Source organism: Acinonyx jubatus, chromosome E4, assembly GCF_027475565.1.
Source record: "Acinonyx jubatus isolate Ajub_Pintada_27869175 chromosome E4, VMU_Ajub_asm_v1.0, whole genome shotgun sequence".
Classification (NCBI taxonomy): Eukaryota; Metazoa; Chordata; class Mammalia; order Carnivora; family Felidae; genus Acinonyx; species Acinonyx jubatus.
The window spans coordinates 32,592,700-32,614,805 of record NC_069395.1 but is presented as its reverse complement, the minus strand read 5'-3'; the positions used below and the strand labels follow the sequence as shown (position 1 = coordinate 32,614,805).

Here is a 22,106-nt window from a genome sequence, read left to right as displayed (position 1 = left end):
ATCAGTTTGTTAGCACAATCTATGTATATATCAATTTTTGGTGAGAAGAAAAATTTTTATCTTTACTCAATTTTTACCATGTTCATCATTTAATTGAATTCCTCGTGATCTAAGAATTTGAAGAACAATGTCGACATTGTGCATCTTCTGAAGACGACTTATTGCAGGGATCCTGAGTTTCTTTGAGAGATTCCAGTCCCGTGTGAGAAGTTCCATGATTCGCCTAAGAATAAAGGAATTTTCAGATGAGACTGTCATATAAAAATATATAGGAAAAGCCCCCTGCATCAAAAGATGGGTCTCAAACCATATCCCAAAATGTCATAAATACCCTGTCCTTACCTTCCCCACACTGAGATGCTAAGAATCTGTCAGTGTACGATTGTCCTTATCACAGGAAAAAATAAACTTAACTTTGCTCTAAAAAACAAAAAAAACCAGGGGTGCTTGGGTGGCTCAGTCGGTGAAGTTCTAGTCATATTCTCACAGTTTGTGAGACTGAGCCCCGTGTCGGGCTCCATGCTAATAGCATGGGATCTGTTTGGGATTTTCTCTCTCCCTCTTTCTCTGCCCCTCCCTGGCTTGTGCCCTCTCTCTCTCTCTCCCTCTCTCTCTCAAAATAAATACAAATAAACTTAACCCCCCCACACACACATATAAAAACAAAACAAAATAAAATATATACGTAAGATGAAATTTATTTAAATACAGTTATCACCCACATAAATTTCCAACATTTGAAGAATTTTAGGTTAGAAAGATCCCAAAAAACTATCTGAAAACTGTTGCTTCATAGTTAGCAAATAAGAGTCATTCTCATTTTAAGCCTGGGGTTTGAGGTCTATGAACAGAATGTAAAAAAAAAAAAAAACAGATGAGACACACATAAATGAACACATGAACAAAATAACAGAGTTCTACAGTGAAAGGAAAGGAGAAAGTGTATTTATGGAGGGGCTACTGTATTCTACAAATCAAGGACGTGCTGTCTTTTCTTAGTCCTCATAGCAAATCCCACAATCAGGCATTATTATCCCACTTTTTTGCAGATGAAGGAACCAAAGCCCAGACAAATTAAGTAAATTGCTTGTGGTCACATAGCTAATAATGACAGAACTGAGATCAGAACTCAAACTCAGTTTTATCAAATTCCAAAGCCATCCTGTTATATACACCAGATTATTGTAAAAATATGAACACCTATCTCAAAAAGACACATATACTCCAATTTAAATTCAAACCCCTAATATCATCTAGGTCACTAGTATTTTAGTGTTTCTATAGAAAAAGCAAGCTTCAATGGATTATTATATATAGCTAAAATTTGGCAGAATTGTTTATAGAACCATAATTTCTAAAGGTTAGAAAGCAACTTAAGATCATTCCAGGTCAACTGCCCAATCAACATATGAAGCATTTCTGTAACAGCAGACACCTCATCACCTATGGCATTAGTACATCAACCATTCTCAAACATTGTCAAATAACTTCAAAGATCTATGATCATTTTGCTGACGCTGAAGAAAGTAGAAATCTGGTATGCATGGCCAAGTCTCTTAACTAGTGAGAGGTTCTGATCAAATAAAAAGCATCAATATTCAATACTGCTAAGTCCTCAGTAACTCTTGTAAAAACATAAAAAATGTCTTTCATTGTGGAAAATAGCACTAAACATGAAACCAATCACTGTCCCTCCTGGAAAGTGGAAAAAGTCTAAAAATGTCAATTCTTATTGGCCAGAAAACAGATGTGGCGGCTTGGATTTATGAAATGAACAAATTAAATACAAAAATAACATGTGAAACATTTTCAGCCAATGCGCTAGCCTCTATGGAAAATGCTCAAGTAAGAGAAAACTACAATAAAGTTCAAAAGCTATTACCTTGCTGTGAGAACATATGATCAGAAAAGAATGTTCATGGAAATTTAATTTAGAAGGAAGCATGTGACATGTATGTTGCTTTTGAAGAAGTGGGGATTTTTCCAGAGATCCCTTCCTCACAAATGTCAAATGTAACATAAATTTGGAGAGTTTCGTAGAAATAAGACAAATGTCTCCAATGTGGACATCTTAAAGCGGTCAACTATAGTACCATGCTCACGACCACTCCTTCCAAAGCAGGAACAGCACACTGAATTCGCATAACAGCCAATTTCGAAGATTCTAGTTTGTTACTGACAGATGCTGTGTGCTTTGAAGCCAGACATCCTGAGTTTATGTCTCAATATCATGAAATAAAACTTGGGCAAGGCCTGTCACTTCATCTTACTTTTCCTCATATGTAAAAGAAGGTTATTAATACTGCTACAATTGGTCCCAAGTGATGGAGTACTCATGAAATCATTGATGATACACGTGATACTTAAATGTTTGATATTTTAATTAGTTCCATGCTTGTCCCAACTCCTATTCTGGGGCATCAATAGTTCCTACTCACAGTGACCCTAGTCACTGCCAGCATGGGAAAAAAAAATGTGGACAGGAGACATGGTTTAAAATTGACACATTTTACCAAAGTGTTGGAGATACTTACCCCAAGTTTTTTAATCCTGAAATTTATTGCATTATATGAAAGGGCAGGAACGACTGTGTAAATACAGAAAAGTGTTTTCTAGAAAATTTTAGTCTATTCCATTAAGGAAAATAATTCTATTTCTTATACTTACACAAGACGCACTCCACATTGCAAGTCTACGGCAAGATTTGTAACAGCAAAATCAAATTCATCAAATGGTGTCTGCACATGGTTAACAGGTAATCCCAAAAAGCTAAGGTGACGGGAAAGGTCACCTTCACCACTTAGGAAGTCTCGTGAAAAAGCCAGAAGAATTTCTTTACTAGTCTATGGAGAAACAAGTTGCAGGTATTATATGCCAAGATTATAATTTTGTTTACAATAATAACAAATTCTTAAATTTCTGAGCATATAGAAATAAAGTAAAATTAATGGTAGTATAAAAAAAATGTCAGGGCGTGCCTGGGTGGCTTAGTTGGTTAAGCGTCTGACTCTTGGTTTCAGTTCAGGTCATGATCTCAGAGTTCATGAGATTGAGCCCCACATCAGGCTCTGTGATGACAGTGCGGGGCCTGCTTGGGATTCTCTCTCTCTCTCTCTCTCTCTCTCTGCTCTTCCACTATTCCTGCATGTGTTCTCTCTCTCTCTCTCCCAAAATAAACAAATAAACATTTAAAGAAAAAAAATGTCGGTTTTATATCATACAGTAATAATGAACATCTATTTCTAATTTAAGGCCTTGTAAAAAATTACTCATAATAATAGACTCCAAAAAATTAGTATTAATTTTTTTTTAATGTTTATTTATTTTTGAGACAGACAGAGACAGAGCATGAACGGGGGAGGGTCAGAGAGAGAGGGAGACACAGAATCCGAAGCAAGCTCCAGGCTCGGAGCTGTCAGCACAGAGCCTGATGTGAGCCTTGAACTCACAGACCGTGAGATCATGACCTGAGCCGAAGTCAGACACTCAACTGACTGAGCCACCCAGGCGCCCCTGTATTAATTTGATAATATGCTAAATTAGAAGTGAAATCTCTCCCCAACCCGAAGTTAATTCCTCAGAAGTACAGTTTCATTGATTCTCAAATCAAAGTTAATAGGGTGTGCCGGTGAAAGGTCAACCATTAAGTTAGGTGGGGTTAGAACTACTAGTAAGACGGACTACACACTATTCCACTCCAGGCTACTGTTCTTTGGGAAACTTCAAAGTTTTTAAGGAGAAAATACAGAACAGAAACAAGCAAAAGTCTTAAATGTGAAATATAAAAGAAATGAAAGCTATACCTTGAATTCAGCGTCTTTACAGAAGAGACAAGGATCATGATCAATAAGTCTGGAGATTTTGGCATAATCAAGGAAACAAACCAACAACAACAACTTTTTCAATGTAAACTTAGACAAAGCTTCTTCATGTCCTTCAATGAAGTACAAAAAAGCACAGCAAGTTAATCAGTGAAAGACAAGTTTCACCTGAAAATATGATAACAATGTGCTAATAAAGAAAAGTAATAGTAAGCATAAATAGAACCCTATGTGCCTTTCTCAGTGTTTTATATATATCAATTCATGTACTACTCATAGTAACTCTATGAGGCAGGTATCATTTAATATTTCCAGTTCATAGAGGAGGAAACAGAGGCACACAGTTCATAGAGGAGGAAACAGGCACAGAGATATCAACTGATTTAGTGTATCTCATGCAACAAATATTTAATGAGCACCTACTATGCAGGTAGCATCCTGGGTGCCATATGTGGTAGCAAACTAAAACTACTATGATCTCCGCAGGCCTTACTGCCTAGTTCTGGGGACAGGGTGAGTAGAGACAATAAAAAGGTAAAAATAATTATAGTGATGGAGAAAATGATGGGGAATGATGAGGGTAAAGAAAGGGAGGAGAGTAGAGAGAGGGACTGACTATTTATATTGGCAGCTCTAAGAAGGTAAAATTTAAACAGAGACAGGAAGAATAAGAAGACAACATTTATGCAGAGCGTGGAGAGGACGCGGTGGTGGCAGAACTACTTACCATCTCTATAGAGATGAGGAACACTGGGGTGTCTATACTCAGCGGCTATATCAGGATTCCAAAGTAAGCGATTCAGAATAAACACAGCCAACCCTGTGACATCACTGTTATCTTCCAAAGATATGAGTTCTCCATAAATTGTCTGAAAATAAATTAAAAGCTAAAGTCAAGACTATGTTACCTTTAAGAAGCAAAGGGATACAAGAGGGGGAGAGCAGACTATGATCTTCTAAGGATCTTCTAATGTTCTATTTTCTAAATAGTATGTAAATAACATGGATATATGCTAAGTAACTTCTTTAAACTGTGTATATGTTTTGTGCAGTTTTTAGTGCATATGGTGTATGATGAAAAAAACGCAAAAGCTCAAGGCTAAGATAAATTCTTAAGTATCTGACAAGTGATATTTACATTTTAATGTTTTCCTTTAAAGAACTATCAAATGTATGGGGCGCCTGGGTGGCTCAGTTGATTAAGTGACTGATTTCAGCTCAGGTCATGATCTCATAGTTTATGAGTTCAAGCCCTACATTGGGCTCTGGGCTGACAGCTCAGAACCTGGAGCCTGCTTCGTATTGTGTCTCCCTGTCTCTCTCTGCCCCTCCCCTGTTCACACTCTCTCTCTCTCTCTCTCTCTCTCAAAAAGAAACAAACATAAAAAAAAAAAACAACAAAAAATACCAAACGTAGGCATATTGTTCAAATTCAATTAGAATTGTCACACTAGGTATATCATGAAGGTACAACAGAAACGAAAACATTCAAAATTTTCTAATAGTCAACACGTGGAAACCCATCTGCAAATAATCTAAGATAACAATTTGGGAAGTTCAGATCCATTTATAATTAATGATTTAAATACGAAATTAGTTTAACATCAACATGTCTAGTTTAATGATTTTTAAAGTGATTGAAAAAACTAAAAACATATCAAATTATACCCTATAACCTTACGTTAACAAAATATAGAGATAAAAGCATAGGAAGTATATGCCAAAATAGAAAAACTGTATTTTTATTTACTTATGTTTTTTTGCCTTTGATGTTTTCTTAAAATCCTCAAAGGTTATGCCCACTACCAGAACCTGAAGGTGTGGCGGTGAGGTAAAATATTTTGTTCACAAGGACTCATCCCTTGCTTCCCTCTAAAAGGATTGTACATCTCCACCAACTGCCATGGACTTGCTGTCCTAGTTCATTTGTGTTTGGCCAAATAATGTGCTCTGGCCGGTGGAATATGCGCATTTTATCCAAGCAGAAGTTTTAAAAGGCATTAAGTTTCCACCTAAACCTCATGCTTTTTACCTTTGGCACAAAATGCTGTGTCCCAAATAGAGGGATTATACTCCAGTTAAGGTTCTAGAATTATTTGACTTGTGAAGCAGAGCTGGTTGATACGTAATTTTCCGATTAACGAAGTATACTAAACTGAAATAAGAAATCTTAGCAATGACACTATCCAGCTGTATGACCACAGTAAGCTTATCATTTATTCTCTTTGTGCCACAGCTTCTTGATAAATAAGAGCCAAATTATTGCTAACAATTCCTTTCAGTCCCAAAGATCATTCTATTCCAACACCTGGAATAAGCTGAAGAACAGAATATCTCACATGACAATGGCAAAAAGCCGAAAGAAAATGTAAAAGTGTACCAGTAAAAGACGAAAGAAATCTATAAACACGGAGAGGATGTTTTAAATAAAATCATATTTTTAATTTACACCTGCTAAGGTCCTTTCCATTCAGTTTTAAAATCCTAAGTATTATTGAGCTATGCACCAAGTGAAAAACTCAAATTCAACGTTTTTATGGGAAGAGTTACATCAACATGGCTACAAGTTTGGACTCTGGCATCAGACTGGCATAGTCTCAAATCCTGACTACTGGTTGGCATCTGGCATGTTACTTAAAATCTAAGGTTCAGTTTTGTCAGTGAAATGGAAATAGTAACACACACCTCACTGGGTTTTAAAGAGGCTTCAATTATTTGAAATATATTTAAAATGGCCCAGTATGATCATTTGTAAAAGCTCAAAAAAGGGTTTACTATACCTGTTATTATATCAAGTACCAAACTATTGATATTTAAGAAAACTACCAGGAAAGTTCTTTTGTGATGACATGGCAATAATACATAATGGCATGATCTAATTACCTAATGAGTATTTATTAAAGGACCTTAAATTTTATACTCAAAGATCAATTAAACTAACCAAATGACTTTATAAGTGAAACTATATATATATAAATAATAATATATAATATTAATATATATATATATAATAAAATATATATATAATATATAATAAGTCTACTAAAAGAATATATAATAAAAAAGTACACAATAAAAGTATATAATAAAAAGTATTAAAAATAATAAAAAAATTTACAGTATACTTTTTTTAAAGTATATCATTTCAAAAACTGAAGTGTATATACTCACCTCTAGGCCGATACGTAGCCACAAAGGATTATATGATAACAGCCAATTCAGGACTTTCTGCCGTTCTCCTGAAATGCATGTGAAAAGCAAGTAAGCTCAGACCACTAATCATATAGAGACAATAAATAAAATTTTATGGAGAGAAATCAGTGGAAAAAGGAGATAATCACATACATGAAATCAATTAATTTAAATATATATCCATTCTTAAATGTATATTGATCATATTAAAGTGTATAAGATGGAAGGCAGCAAAGTGAAATCATGTACAAATCTGACTCTAACATACAAAATCTCAAGTGTTTTCAACGAACTAATCTCAAGATTTCTATATCTTCTTACCCACATCTTTCCAGAGGTGTCTATCTTTTCGAACAATCAACCGCCTAGCTTCAATTTCAATTTCAAGCTTCTTAATAGCTTTGACCATGTTTTCAGAAGTAAATAAACGACATGCTGCCCGACGTAATCGATTCAGCCGGCACCGAGCAGTGTAAGCTCTGAGAGACATTTCATCTTTTGTAGGAGCTCTAGCAACACTGATTTTATGTTGACTCTCCAGTCCCAAAAGAAGAGTAGCAGCATTTACTGGGTAAAAACAAAAGGAAGAATGTTTCCGGTGAAACTATAGATCCATGTCCTTAAATCCAGCAATACATGCAATTTAAGATGGCAAAAATAGGATTTCTTCTCTGCTCCTTACAAGCTTGCTCTTCTCTTTCCTATCTCAAAATATGAGTGTCACTCTTCACTCAATACCGTGGGCCATTCTATCATCGCAACCTGGAGCTCTACCTGCAAAATGGATCCCAAGTCTAACGTGAGAGTTACTTCTAGCGCTACCCACTATTATCCAAGTTCAAACACTATCAATCAACTCTAACCTAGACTAAAATAGTCTTCTAACTGGTTTCTCTGTTTCCATCCTCTGCATAAATTAAAAGCAAAAAAAGTCTCTTAAAGAACGTGACTTTAAAAAATTCAATTAAATTTTGAAATGCAATTTGAAATTTTATAAAACACATTTTCTCCCAAGAGAACGAAGTATCAGGCTGTGTTTACTTCTGGAGAAAAAGAAAAGCAGCCTTAGAGATCATTTAGTCAAAGGGCTTTTAATAGGAAAATCCTATATATTGTTCTTTAACAAATATAGACTGGCCTCTCCCTGAACACTGTAACAGTGGAGAAACCATCATCTTAAAGACAGCCTATGTGATGGCTTGGCAATTTAAATGTTTACAAAGATTCTTCCTTATCTTGAGTTGAACTGATCCCTATCATTTCTATGCAAGAGTAGCACAAGTTAAGTTTCCCTTCCTCTCAGGAAAAAAGCCTTCAAATGTTTGAAGGACAGCATGTTTCCATCTTGCTCTACATCTGAGTTTTCCCTTTTCCAGAACAAACACTGAGATGTTTCTCCATTATCAACTGGTTTTAAGATTCCTCAAAATTCTGTAGTCTTCCTACACACATCTCAGACTAAGGTATGTGAAAGTGGAGACAAAAAAAGAAAAAAAAAAGGGAAGACAATATGCCTGAAAGGATCAGGTCATGTAAGGCTATTAGATTTATTCACCAGGACATTACACTTTATTAATGTGGTTAAGATTGAATTGGATTTCTTAGTAGTCATGTTTCACTGTTAATTCAGACTGAACTTGCATTAAAATAAAACTCATTCCCCTGAAAGGCTGGAATTGAATTGGCTGATGAACAAGAATGGTAAGCAAAAAGAAAAAAAAAAGTTTAGTACTTTTAGTACAGAATTCCCTAAAAATTCTCACTTATATGAATCTTTAGCATTCATGTCAATGAATTAGTGAGCTATGCCATTAACTATAATATATATGTATAATTAAAAAAATGAAAATTCATGTTAAAAACTATCTGTTAAAACAGTATTATTTAACTTAAACATTAATTTAATGTTTACCTTCAGAAATATTTGTTTTTACAGTGAAGTCATCAGGAGTTAATATAAAATTTAGCCACCAAGTGAAGCCCTGCTCCTGCTTTTCCTTCCAGCGTTCATCATAAAACATGTTCTTTGCAGCAAACGGCATTGGGTGTCTAGGAATATCTACGAATACAATTGGTTTATTGCATGAGAAGTTCTCTTTTACATTATTATGCAATATATAGCAAAAGACCATTTTTCCTAGCAAAACCACCTTTAAAACACTGAACAATATTTGCTTTTCCACTATTTAGTGCAAACAGTTGAAAGCGTTTTAGGTACAAAATATAATCAAAGTTTAAAGGGAAAAAGTAGAGCTGTACCTCCTGGTTATTTATTTATTTATTTAAAAAAAATTTTTTTAACGTTTATTTATTTTTGAGACACAGAGAGACAGAGCATGAACAGGGGAGGGTCAGAGAGAGGGAGACACAGAATCTGAAACAGGCTCCAGGCTCCGAGCTGTCAGCACAGAGCCCGACGCGGGGCTCGAACTCCCGGACCGCGAGATCATGACCTGAGCCGAAGTCGGCCGCTTCACCGACTGAGCCACCCAGGCACCCCGTCTCCTGGTTATTTAAAAATCCTAAGTTACTTGAGTCACTTTCACCGAAGTCTGAGAAAATATCCTAATTGTTATTTGAATACACATTTTAAAATGCCTCGAGGCTTTAATGCAACAAAAAAGTATCAATTCATTTCCATTTCAAATGTCATTCATGCTTCATTCCATGGCAGTTTTTCAGTGACTTTAAAGATAGTAAACACTTACCTGTTTTTAATGGTTTTATGAAGGTCAGAGTAGACTGTGCCACAGCAACAACGGGTTTTGTCCTTTTGTTTGTTTTAGAATGAGGAGTTCTATATACTAATGAATCTAAAATAAGTTAGAAAGTAGAATAATAGCATTAAAAATGAAATAAGTTCCATGAATGAACTGTCTTAAAGTTAAATTTGGTTCTTCAGTATCACATCCATTTAGCAAATACTGAATAGCTACTATGTACCCCGTACTACGCTATGAACTTGGTGGTCAATAAAACCTACATCTGGAAGTTCTACACCAGAAGTTATACTTTATCTTGTGTGCCTATAGAAGCTAGGAGTCACATTCAATCACAATTTATTTTATGTATGTATTGCAGATTCTATGCTAGGTACTGAGAATGCAGAATTGAGATATGGCCCCACCCCTTAGGAAGTTCTCAGTCTTGTACAGAAGTTTAAAAGGAATTACAATACAATACATAGAGGAAAAATACAACATTTAAGCAGCAATGAGAACAAGGAGAAGGGACAGCTAACTTCACTTAAAAGGGCAGGACAGCCTTCCTAAATGGGAATATACGTGAGCAGACTCTTAAAGTGGAAGCTAGGCATGAGGCATGTGGGCTGTTGACAGAACTGCAACGTGCCTGGATAAAAAGTACCTATCAGAAAAGCAATACAAGAAGAGGTTGAAAGAAGTAGAAAAGACTTCATAGTAAAAATAATAGTGGCAGCTAATGTTTGAACGCTTTGCTGCAGGCACTAGCATAGTCTTTTAATATAGAATACCTCACGCAATTATCCCAGAAAACCTATAAGAAGTGTATTATTGTTATTATAGGTTTTCTATAAAAATAGGCTTTGGTTTTATATAATTAGGATACTGGAGCTTAGAGCAATTAAGCAAGTTGGTCAAAGTCACACAAGCTAGTAAGTGGCAGAGCTGGGCACTGTAGTCCCAGAGCCTGCACTATTAGTCAGTTGGAAGTACCTGGTATGCCAACGAAAGACTCAAATCTAGGAGGTGATGCCACCATTTACATTTTAGAAAACAACGGCCAACGGAATAAAAGGGATCCAGACTAGAGATAGAAAGCTAAGAGGAAGCTATTATAGTAGCGCAAGTTAGCTATTATGAGAATTTAAATTAAAACAGAAGCAGTAGAGACAAACTAGAAAGAGTGATTCTAATAGAACCTACAAGCCTTAACAACCACTGGCTAGGCAGGTGATAGAAGAATGAGAACTGCAGATGATGTCCAGGTTATCTAACCCAGGGACTGAGGGAGACAGTAGGTGGTACCTACAAAGAAAAGCATAATAAGAGTCACAGTGGCAAAGTGATATCGTTTCTAGGTTGATATAGGTTATATCAGGATAGCAGTTCACTTCCTCAAAAGCAAGTTTCATCAGATTATACACCTGCTAAATATGAAGAGCTAATAAAAGACAGCAGAGGGCAAACTATGCCCCACAGGCAAAATCCAGCCACTTTTGTACAGTCGACAATCCAAGAATAGTTTTTACATTTGTAAAAAGTTGAGAAAAAAATCAAAATGACTGTATTTCACGACACTTGAAAATTACATGAAATGCAAATTTCAGTGTACATAAATAAAATTTTATTGGAACACAGCTGCACTTATTCACTTACACATTGTCTATGACTCTTTCTCCTTCTACAATAGTGGAGGTCTGGTAGTTGCAATAGAGATCATTTGGCCTGCAAAACCTAAATTTTTATTATCTGGATCTTTAGAGGAAAAGTTTGCTTAGTTTTGATTTAGAAGGATTGCAAATCTTCGCCAATTGTGAAAATAAGGAACACAGTCAATTGTGACATGATAGTTATTAGGTTCTGAGTTTCTTTGTGTTTGAACCTTTTAAACATTAAGAGGAAAAAAATCCTCATTCTGAAACATTGCGGAAGCTAGTCCCTCTGCCTGGAGTCATTTTGTCCTGCGAGCAGCCTTTCCTGGAACCATCTCACAGCTCCTCGCCATTCACAAAAGCCAAGTAAAGTGCCTCCATTTCTGTGCTTTCGTGATTCCCTGTGCATAGCTCAGTCAGAGGACTGAGACAACTTGAACACAGAAACTCTACCTTTTCTCCCTCATATCCATAAAGCCTAGAACAATGCATAGCACACAGCAGGCACCTTATAAATACTGAATAAATGCATCTAGGAAAACTGTCTTCTTTCTCTGCTCTCCTAGGTTCATCAGAATAGAAAGATGAGTCAGTCATTCTTAGTGACTTACCATGCTCTCATATAGGCTCATAAATCAGATACTCAGCGTGTCTAATTCTTTCTAAACCCTGCAAAGAGGCTCAACTAGGTGGCCACCTTAAAGAAACTATAGGTTCAAATGTCAACACTTCAGTGGCTTATTTAGTAAGTCATTCATTCATCACTTATTGTACACCTTGTAGAAAATAAAAAAGGTATATATGTACGTTCCTTATTCTCAAGGAATTTGTTACCTGGTCAGATAATATCTATAGGAAACAAGAAAACAACACAGGCAAAGAAACAGAGTTTACAGGTACATACAAGATGTCATATACGCTGAATTCAAATTTGCTTAGGGAAGGTACCTAGTGGCAAATTCATCAGAGAGTAGAGTTAATAAAAGTTGATTATAGTACTTGAAATAAATGAAAGATTTGAATTACTGAAGAAAAAAACAGGTAAGAATGGAAGAAGACACGTGGTCAGAAACAAGACAAGGATGCCCACTCTTGCCACTTTTATTCAACATAGTATAATTGGGCAAGAAAAAGAAATAACAGTTATTCAATTTAGAAAGAGAGAGGTAAAACTGTCACTATTTGCAGATGAAATATTAAATACAGAAAACCTTAAAGACTCCAACATAAAACTGTTGGAATAAACGAACGCAGGAAAGATGCAGGATACAAAATCGATATATGAAAATCTATTGCATTTCTATACACTAACAACAATCAGAAAGAAAAATTAAGAAACAATTCCATTTACTATTGCATCAAAAGAATAAAATGTCTAAGAATAAATTTAACCAAGGAGGTGAAATCCTGTACACTGAAAACTGTAAGACACTGATGAAAGAAACTGAAGACAAAACTAAACAGAAAGACATTCCAGGCTCATGGATTTAAAGAATCAACATTGTTAGAATGTTCATATTATCCAAAGTAATCTACAGACTCAATGAAATTCCTACCAAAATTCCAAAGGCATTTTTTACCGGAATAGAACAATCTTAAAATTTCCATGGAACCACAAAAGCCCCGAAATAGCTAAAGCAAGCTTGAGAAAGAAGAACAAAGCTGAAGGCACAACACTCCAAGATTTCAAAGTACTGCCCTCGTTGCTACTGGAAAATAAGATTATACAGAAGCCAAAGGTGAAAACAACGTCTGTTAGTAGGCTCTGCAATGACACAGACTAAATCAGGTGCCACTGGAAATGGTGAGAAGTGATCAGATTCCGTATTTGGAAGAAAGAGAAGATACAATTTGTTGTTCGGAGTACCTGGGTGGCTCAGTTGGTTAAGCATCAGCCTCTTGGTTTCGGCTCAGGTCATGATCTCACGGTTCCGGAGTTCTAGCTCCACATCGGGCTCTGCGCTACCTGGGATTCTCTCTCTCTCTACCCCTCTGGCTGTCTCTCTCTCAAAACAAATAAACTTAAAAATTTTTTTTAACATTTATTCATATTTTTTGAGAGAGAGAGAGAGAGAGCGAGCGAGCGAGCAGGGGAGGGGCAGAGAGAGAGACACACAGAATCTGAAGCAGCTCCAGGTTTTGAGCTGTCAGCACAGGACCCGATGACAGGCTCAAATTCATGAACCATGAGATCATGACTTGAACCAAAGTAGGCTGCTTAACCGAATGAGCCATGCAGGAGCCCCGATAAATGAACTTAAAAAAAAGAAAAGAATTTGTTGATGGACTGATTTTGGAATCAGACGGACTGTCTGAATTTATAAAGAAAAGCTTGGAGAGAAAGACACTTAAGGACATTTACAAGATTTGGGCCTGAGATGAGAGGTCACAGTAGCAAGTGTTGTGATGGAAGCAACATGCCAGGTATGCGTATCATGGAAGAGGGGACAGTAAAGGTTTGGCTTTGGACAAATTAAAGATGCTCACTAGACAGTGAAGCAAAAACGTTACATGTTGGATAAATGAGTCTACAGATTAGAAGTCCATCCTAAAGATACAAAATTGGGAGGCTGCCATGTATGGACAGCACTGAAAGGTAGGAGATGGAATGAGATCATTAACAGAATGAGTAAAAGTATGAAAAAGGTTCAATGACTAAGCCTTCACTTATTCCAGGATTTAGAGGCCGGGATGATAAAGAGCACTGAACAAGGAAAACCAAGAAGCAGCCAGAGAAATAGGAAGAGAACCAGGAGAGAGAGGGGATGGCAGAATAAAGCGTTCCAAGAAGGCAGAGGCTCAAAGCATCCAAGAGTTTGCTAAGAGTTCAAGATGAAGATTGAGAAATATCTACTGGATTTAACAGTAGGGAGGTATCGAGGACCTTGATAAGAAAGGTTTCAGTGAAGTCGTCAAAAGCTCATTGAAGTGGGTTCAAAAAATAGGAGAGGAATTGGAAACAGCTAATACAAGCAACTTTCTAAGTGACTTTTTTGCATTAAAAAGCACCTTTTAATTCATGTTTACACAAAAAAAGTGTCCATATCTCAGCGAACTATCACAAAGTGAATACTTAGGTACTTGCAAGGAGTTTTGCTCAAAGGAAAGAAGAAGAATGGAGCAGGGGCTGCAGGAGGGATAAGTGGTATCAATAAGAGGTGTTTTTGTTTTTGTTATAAGAGATGAAAGTAATAACAGCATATTTGTATCAGAAATGACCCATTAGAGAGTAAAAAATTAAGATATGAGACAGAGAAGACAATTGCTAAAGCAAGGTCCTTGGGTAGAAGGGCACAGAATCTGCTGTGTGCACAGGATCTGTCAGCACAGGGCCTGCTTGGGATTCTGTCCCTCTCTTTCTTTGCCCCTTCCCTCCACTCTCTCAAAAATAAACATTAAAAAATACTGTACTGATTATAATGATTTTGTGTAATTGTTATAAGTATTAAATGAGGTAATAGTACAGCACTTACAACTGGGTCTGACAGAACACATGCTCAGTAAATATTACCTCCTATTATCAACGATGAGAGAGGAGGAATGAGAGGTGTTAGAGGTTTCAGGAGAAAAGAACGGAGGGATAAGATAGTCTACAGTAAATCAATATAAGCCAATAAATCCAAAAAGATGTAGCCAAAAAGAGTTAAGGGCTTGCTTGAAATTAGTGGTCATTAAAGACCAACCAGCAAGGTTCAAGCACAGAGCAGAGAGGGTTGGATTGGGATGGAATTTCCTAGGCAAATACAATGAGGGAGAAGAGCGATGAATTAAATGATGATGCTGAGTTATGGAATCCAGCCTGTATAAGTAGGAAAGTAAGGACATGTCAGAGTGAGGACTGTGGAAACCATGATAGATTAAAGGATTGTGTGTGTATGAAGAGGAGAAAAAATGTTGGGGCTGGGTTTCAAGAGAAAATGCTAAAATCACAGAGATGGTGATTGGAGATTGGAGATTGGAGACTTTTAGGAGAGTGTGGCCTAGGTATGTTGGAATCAAAAGGCCAGAATATTGAAAGGATACACTACAAGGACTTTGAAATCATAAAGGATAACGATGGCAGTTTTGGAGAAGCCAAATGTAAAAATCTTGAGAGTAATCTTTTACTGTAACAAGGAAGAACATGGGTGGAAGAGAATGAAAAATGAGCTTCAAGCTGTTTTGTTGCTGTTTGTTTTTTGTTTGTTTTTCAAGGAAGAAAGGAGAAACAATAGTAGATGTGAGAAGGAAGGTGGTCCACTATTCCATTAAGAGGCCCAAGGTCAGAGGAATACGAAAGAAAACAGACATAACTTGAGAAGGTGGCAATGAAAACAGTGTTTTCAGGGGAGAGCCAGGTTTCAGCAAGGTAAGAAACTGAGGGAATGTTTAGAAAAGATAATGCTAATGAAAGAGAGTAAGTCCAGAGGGCACAGACACTTGAAAGAGCTGGAGAGATATAGAAAACGGTTCAAATTAAGGAAGGGACGTTCAAAGAGAAATGAGATAATACAGATGTGTGATACTTCCTAGGAGCTCTAGGATTCTTTTAAATTATCTGTTAAATAAGTAGAGTGGTTTGTTTCCCTTCCTGGACCTTAACTACCATGAGGTAATTTGGGTTAAAAGGGCATGATGGAATTAGTCCTGTTTTTGAGGTAGTCTTGGTGGCCCAGTTGTACTGGGGAAGGAACAATGACATTTTTCCCAAAGGAATGTAGAGCTCTGGGGCTCTATCTATGTTGCTAATTAATGGCTAAGTAAAGGCTGAGGGAGAATAATGTCATGAGGTACACAGAGTATGTAAAGACAACTTCTGCATTTACTCAGATGGTAATATGGGATCCAGGGACACCACTAGCTCTTCCAGTCAGGGCCTGGACTAAGGTGAGGCAAGTGAAGTAGTTTCCCCTGGGTGTAAAACTTGAGGTGGGTACCAAGTAACAGGGGTAATCAAGGTAAATATTTTAATGCAGTATTTTTTTTTACATTAAAATTAAGGCAAAAACATCATAATGAACAAAATATCAAAGTTTAAGTAAGAACAAAATCAAAAGGATTTTAGAATTCAGCCCCACCCTTTTCCATCTTGTGCGAAGCAAACTGTAAACGAAAAGTACAACTTAATGCAAGCTTATCAACAGGACATTTACTAAACCAAAAGAAACAGAAAATATGCTCCTTATACGTACGCTTTCATTAAAGATTTTACAAACAAGACTCACCCGTTTTCTTCCTCAGGTTTGATTTCTCTCTGTAGCTAATATGTTTTGAGATGGGTGTTATCATCTTTTTTGTTTTTTTAACAGTTGCCATTTTAGATTCCACGGGAGAAAAATGGATTCTTTTGATTTCTCGTACTTCTGTATGTTCCGTAACCGTGACTCTCACATTTGCATCTTCCTTGTTTCCCTCACTCTTTCTTTTGCGAGCGACTAAAGCAGTCTTTGAGGAAGGAATTACTGCATTTTTATAACTCTTAGATTTACTGAACACTGGATCTATAACTGGAAGACAAGACTGAAAACCACTTTTCTCTTTTTGAGTATCTGTTGGTTTTTCAAATTCACCTGCAACACTGTTGAGACATCTTTTTGCCTTTGGTTTATTAGCCTCAGTTTGGTTTTCTCTGCTACAAATGGATTTGCTTTTAGTAACAGTGGCAGAAAGTATTGGGCGTCTTGTACGTTTATCATGGCTGTAACTAGAAATATTCTGAATTACAGAAAATTTAGGCTGATTTTTTGTAAAACTGTAGCAATCTGACTTCATTTCTAAAGTTTTGGACTCTTCAAAAATAGCTTCAGGAGATTGTGAACCCTGACATTCACAAAAACAAGGTAAAACTCCATTTGTTCTCTGATCTTGAGGAGACTGTGAGACCTGAGAATTTTTATTTGATGATGATAATTTACATGTTTGCTGAGATATACATATATATGCCATATTATCTTTTACAAATTGATTTGGGGACAGAATTGGGTTAATTGACTCTGGTTCTAGATCCTGTTTTAGTCCATAATTGTCATTTATGAAAGAATCTGGACTTAAAATTGTCCGGTAAGTTTTATGTGCAGTTTTTGATTCCAAATGCACAGGACTTGAATTATCTTTCCTAAACGTATCTGATGAAAGACATGTAGCTATCTCTGGTTCATTATTAGCTGCATGGCTGTTATTTACAAAGGAATCTGGACTTAGAAAATTTCCTTGGCTTTGTGTAATGTTCAAAGTTGAACAACAGGTCGGGGTAAGAATAAGCTTACTATTCTCTTCAATTTGGCCACTCATATTATGTATGGAGCTAAAGGAAGTTTCACTTGTCACTTTCTCATTAAAATTAAAATCTTCCGAGCCATCAGCACCTTCTACTTTCAACAATTCCCCGTTTTCACATGCGTGAAGAGATGTGTATGTAGTAGATCGACGTACAGAAAGAGGCAAGGACGTGTCACCATGGCATTCTTTGAAAATGGGACTAATAGGTGATATTGGTATTTTATTTTCTTCAAGGCTTAAAGAATTGTTTTCTGTTAGGAAACAGCCTTCTTTCATAGCCAAATTTTCACAGGCTTGTAGTGGGCTCCGAACTCTGTCAGCTTTTTGGGAAACACAAAATGTTGTATTAACATTTTGAATATAGGAATTCCTCTTATCACTTGAAGAAGTTGACATTTTCTTCTTATTAATTGTATCCCAAAGACTCCTCTGCAAAAATAAGCAAAACATACAGATTAGGTTGACAGCTACTGAAAATTACCTTTAAATTAGCAATATCAGACATGTTACTTTTAGACTTATCAAAATATAAATATAAATATAAAATGATTCTTATATGTTATTATTTTCTTAGAGTAAATCACAGAATGATTAAAACTTATTACCTTTTTCTTTTTCTTTTCTTCTGCATTTCCTAGTAATATAGCTTGGTGTTTCAGAATATCATTTACAAGAAATGTCACAATCTCTCTTACTCGGCCTTCTTTTAATGGTGTCCAGTTAACAGAAATAATAATTTTTTCTTTAGGCTGTAATCAAAGAACACATTTTGAATGACTATAGAAGTAGTGATGTATAATAACCAAAACATATTATGTACAATTTAGACATAGTAGAGGATTAATAATTATTGGTCACCAATACTCTACACCATAATAACATCTAACAGGTCAAATATATCTTCCTACCCTATCTCACGTCATGATAAGGAAAGAAGCCACTAATAATAACAAGATTCAACAAGAAAATAAAATTATAATAAAATCTTAATTGCATCTATAGCCCATAGCCCGGCAGGAATTTGTCGAATGCAAAACCCCGACAATGACAAAACAAATTGTGTCCGTTGTTTTTCAGAGGAGAAAAGACAAGTTTTATTTTAGGGTAGAAATCATAAAATATCATAAACAGCTAGTTTTAAATTATAACACTTTAAAAAAGTGAGGGGCGCCTGGGTAGTTCAGTCGGTTAAGCGGCAGACTCTTCATTTGGGTTCAGGTAATGATCTCATGGTTCCTGAATTCAAGCCCTGCAACAGGCTCTGAGCTGACAGTGTGGAGCCTGCTTGGGATTCTCTCTCTCTGCCCCTCCTCTGCTCTCTTCCTCTCCTCTCTCAAAAATAAATCAATAAACATTAAGAAAATGAAATAAAAATGTAACTTAAAAAAAGTGAACTTTTACTCTGTTAAGACGGCATATTCTAACAATACAAAATTAAAAACCATAAAACAACTTTAGTCCACATAACAAAAAGAAATAAAAAAGTACTACATAGACGGGGGAAAAAAATCTATCTGTCCACAGAAAAGAGGGGAGACAAAGGTTCTTAAGTGTAAATGAACCACTGCTTACACACACGTCTATGGACCTCAGATGAGAACCTCTTTCCACTACCTTATGAAGCAGTTGCTTAGACAACTGGTCAGACTCCGCATCAGCCACTCCGCATTGAAAGTGGGGCTTATTTTCACACTTTCAGAGGTACTACTCAATGCAAAGGCCACAGCAATCAAAATAAGAACATAAATTTTCTAGTTGGTAAGAGGGATGGGAACATTATCATGGTCAACGCAATGCATTAAAGGTACCCAGGTTGTTCTTGAAACAAGTCATAAAATTAAATTGGATTCCCCATTAAAAGTACACTACAGCAAAGGGAAAAAAGGATTAAAATATTAAAGCGTGCATACAAAAAAAAAAAAAAATCACAAAAAAGCACAAACAAACCCTGAACAGGTGCTTTCATTTTTTTGCTGTAGACACCTTCAGCCAAAACAAAGCCCACTATTGCACCTGCATAGTTACCCTGACTCTATTTGGAGTCAGTTTCCCTGATACATATGGACACTAAAATGCATGCGAAGATGACTGCTAGGAAGCAAAACATTTTTAAAAGCTGCTCTTTCTGGCAATCTTAAAAACAGATGGATAGATAAGAGTATTAACTCTAGAACTCCAAGTCTTTGGCAACGCCTTAGGTCTACTAAAAAGCTATTTTAATAGAGGCCTATTAGAACGCTTCTAATGATGCTCCGTGCACGCGCGGTGGTATGCGGTCACCGCCCAAGTTACCGCCCACCCAAGCCTTCCATAGAGCCGGTGGGACAAGGACCAGCCCAGAGTCAGCGAAAAGGATCTACGGGTCTTTCATTTGTGGGTTTCTTTTCCAAGCCGCGCCCCTCCTAGGGAGGGTGCGTGAGAGCCCGCCGAGGGGGCGCGGGCCGGGGCACGCCCAGCCCACCACCTACCTGTAGCTCAAACGATCGCGGCGAGATGCTGAAGCCCTGCTCGGCGGCTGGGAAGTGGGCGATCTTCACTTCAGCCACCTCCTCGTTAGGGTTGTCCAGGGCCAGGGGCAGCGTCCGCGAGGCTCCCAGCCGCACATCTCCGAAGCAGAGGAAAGGCGACCTGCAGAAGTGGCTGAGAGACAGGACCGGCGGGGAAGCTGCCGCCTCCTCGGCCGCGGAGTTCCGCGGCCTGGCCGACGGCCTCCGTTCCGTGGGGCTCACCTCCCAGCTTCGCCCCGCACGCCGGGTCGCCATGGCAGCTTCGAGACGCCGCCCGGAAATTCTGGCGCCTAGTCCACAGGGCTGCTCCGGAGCTGGGACCCCGACCGCGTCCCCTCGGAGGCGGCTGTGGAGGTCGTGAGAGCGAATCCGGCCCCCCCCCACCCTTTCGTTTCCAGTAGCCGACACGCCAGGAAAAAAAAAGAAACAAACGCCACAAATTCGCAAACTCCAAAGAGGAGCAAAACAACTGTGGCCCCAGCCTCGGTTTAAACTTCTCGCCTCCACCAATGGGCGCTCCCGGAGACCGCCCACCTCCTCACAAGGCCAATCAATGAGCAGCAGCCCCTAGCCAATGAGACGGCAGCGCCTTATTTAAATAATCGTCTCAGCCGCAACGTGTCTCCTAGGAGGGGGCGAAAACCGTGGCGGAGTCTTGGGCACACCCTGAAACTATGCGTTAGAATTGAAATTCGCCTTTTTATTTGAAAACAGGTTGGGTTAAAGGGAAGAGAGTAACAGCATTTCCACATTAAATGTAGCAATCATTGCGGGTGCCCAGAGGTCCACCTTTGTAAAACCGTTAGGTAGGCAAAAAATTAGTTTAAATCATTCATCTAATATGCCCCACCCAGCACTATATTCATTAGCTCTTCTTTTGCGGTTTCCTGGGGACGAAAGGGAGAAAAATGAAGAAAATTAAATTTATAATTGTATCAACGTGCTCATTTCAGTCACTGACCATAACAGGTGCTCAGTAATTGTTACGTGCTGGTTCTTACCCCGGGATACTGGTAGCAAAACTAGATAAACAAAAGAGAACCGAGGTTCCCAATAATTTATAAGTAATGGTTTTGACAGGCAGTGCCCGCGACAAATAACTTCTTGGTTTTTATCTTAATTGTAGGTATCTCATAATAATGATTATGGCTTGCATATTACTGTTACTATATGCCAGGGATTGTTTAAGGTCCTTTACACGTTTATCTCAACTTTTACTTCAACCCTGTGAGATAGCTACTATTTGTATTTTACAGATGAGCAATAGACTATACAAGACCGCAAGCTTGCAAAGCTAGGATATGTACACAGGCAGTTGGTCCATATTCTTGCTCTTACCCGCTATACCATACTGCCTCTAAAGATAGTAAGAAATTAAAAAATAATATATGGATGTGTGTATGGGGATGTGTGTATGAGGACACAAAGCAAAGTCTCTGAGTAGAAAACAAAAGGAAAAAGGTGAAGTTTATACTAAATTATATTCACTGACACTCAACAGGACCTAAAGTTGAATCCTGTTAACAATTTTTAAAGAATATTGTTTTTGTTTGTTTGCGGAATCCTTTAGGACTGATGCACAATGAGAACACTACTAGTTTTTTTAAGCAAAAAAATGTTAATATGAATTGCATTTTCAATTGCACTTATTTCATATTGTAAATGTTATTCATCAAATTAACATTGAACATACAAGCCCTCTAAAGCTTAAGTCACTGAAAGGTTTGATTCACCTTTTTTTAACATGTTGATAGCACATTTTGTTTATATGTGTTCTTCCTTCACGGTTTTTCATAAATGCTGTTAACTCACAATTTTTTTAAAAAAGCAGAATGAACTGTACTGGGTGTTTTTTATTTGCCTCTCCATTTCCACTCTCCACTATTTTCCAGGCTGCTCTTTGCTGTGGGATTCTGATCTGCATTCTATATATGCTACATTAATAGTTTTTCTTACTCCATGGCTTCTGTTTTG

General features: G+C 37.3%; 1 protein-coding gene across 4 annotated transcripts in view; it reads right to left on the bottom strand.

Moving 5' to 3' along the window:
* ASPM (assembly factor for spindle microtubules) overlaps nucleotides 1-21,206 on the bottom strand; it is a 53,148-nt gene extending 31,942 nt beyond the window's left edge. The window contains exons 1-11 of one of the 4 annotated variants that reach the window (XR_008293366.1): nucleotides 20,094-21,206; nucleotides 18,231-18,374; nucleotides 16,572-18,054; nucleotides 9,722-9,826; nucleotides 8,926-9,072; nucleotides 7,335-7,580; nucleotides 6,993-7,060; nucleotides 4,549-4,690; nucleotides 3,804-3,934; nucleotides 2,668-2,843; nucleotides 78-223 (exon numbers count right to left, since the gene is read on the bottom strand). Coding sequence is in view for 3 of the 4 variants with exons in the window: in XM_027074597.2 (XP_026930398.2) it covers nucleotides 78-223; nucleotides 2,668-2,843; nucleotides 3,804-3,934; nucleotides 4,549-4,690; nucleotides 6,993-7,060; nucleotides 7,335-7,580; nucleotides 8,926-9,072; nucleotides 9,722-9,826; nucleotides 16,572-18,054; nucleotides 18,231-18,374; nucleotides 20,094-20,387 (3,082 nt within the window). In the remaining variant the exon portion in view is untranslated. The remainder of the gene's footprint in view (nucleotides 1-77; nucleotides 224-2,667; nucleotides 2,844-3,803; nucleotides 3,935-4,548; nucleotides 4,691-6,992; nucleotides 7,061-7,334; nucleotides 7,581-8,925; nucleotides 9,073-9,721; nucleotides 9,827-16,571; nucleotides 18,055-18,230; nucleotides 18,375-20,093) is intronic. The other 3 variants (XM_027074597.2, XM_027074598.2, XM_027074599.2) reach the window with 3 other exon arrangements.
* Nucleotides 21,207-22,106: the final 900 nt, after the last annotated feature.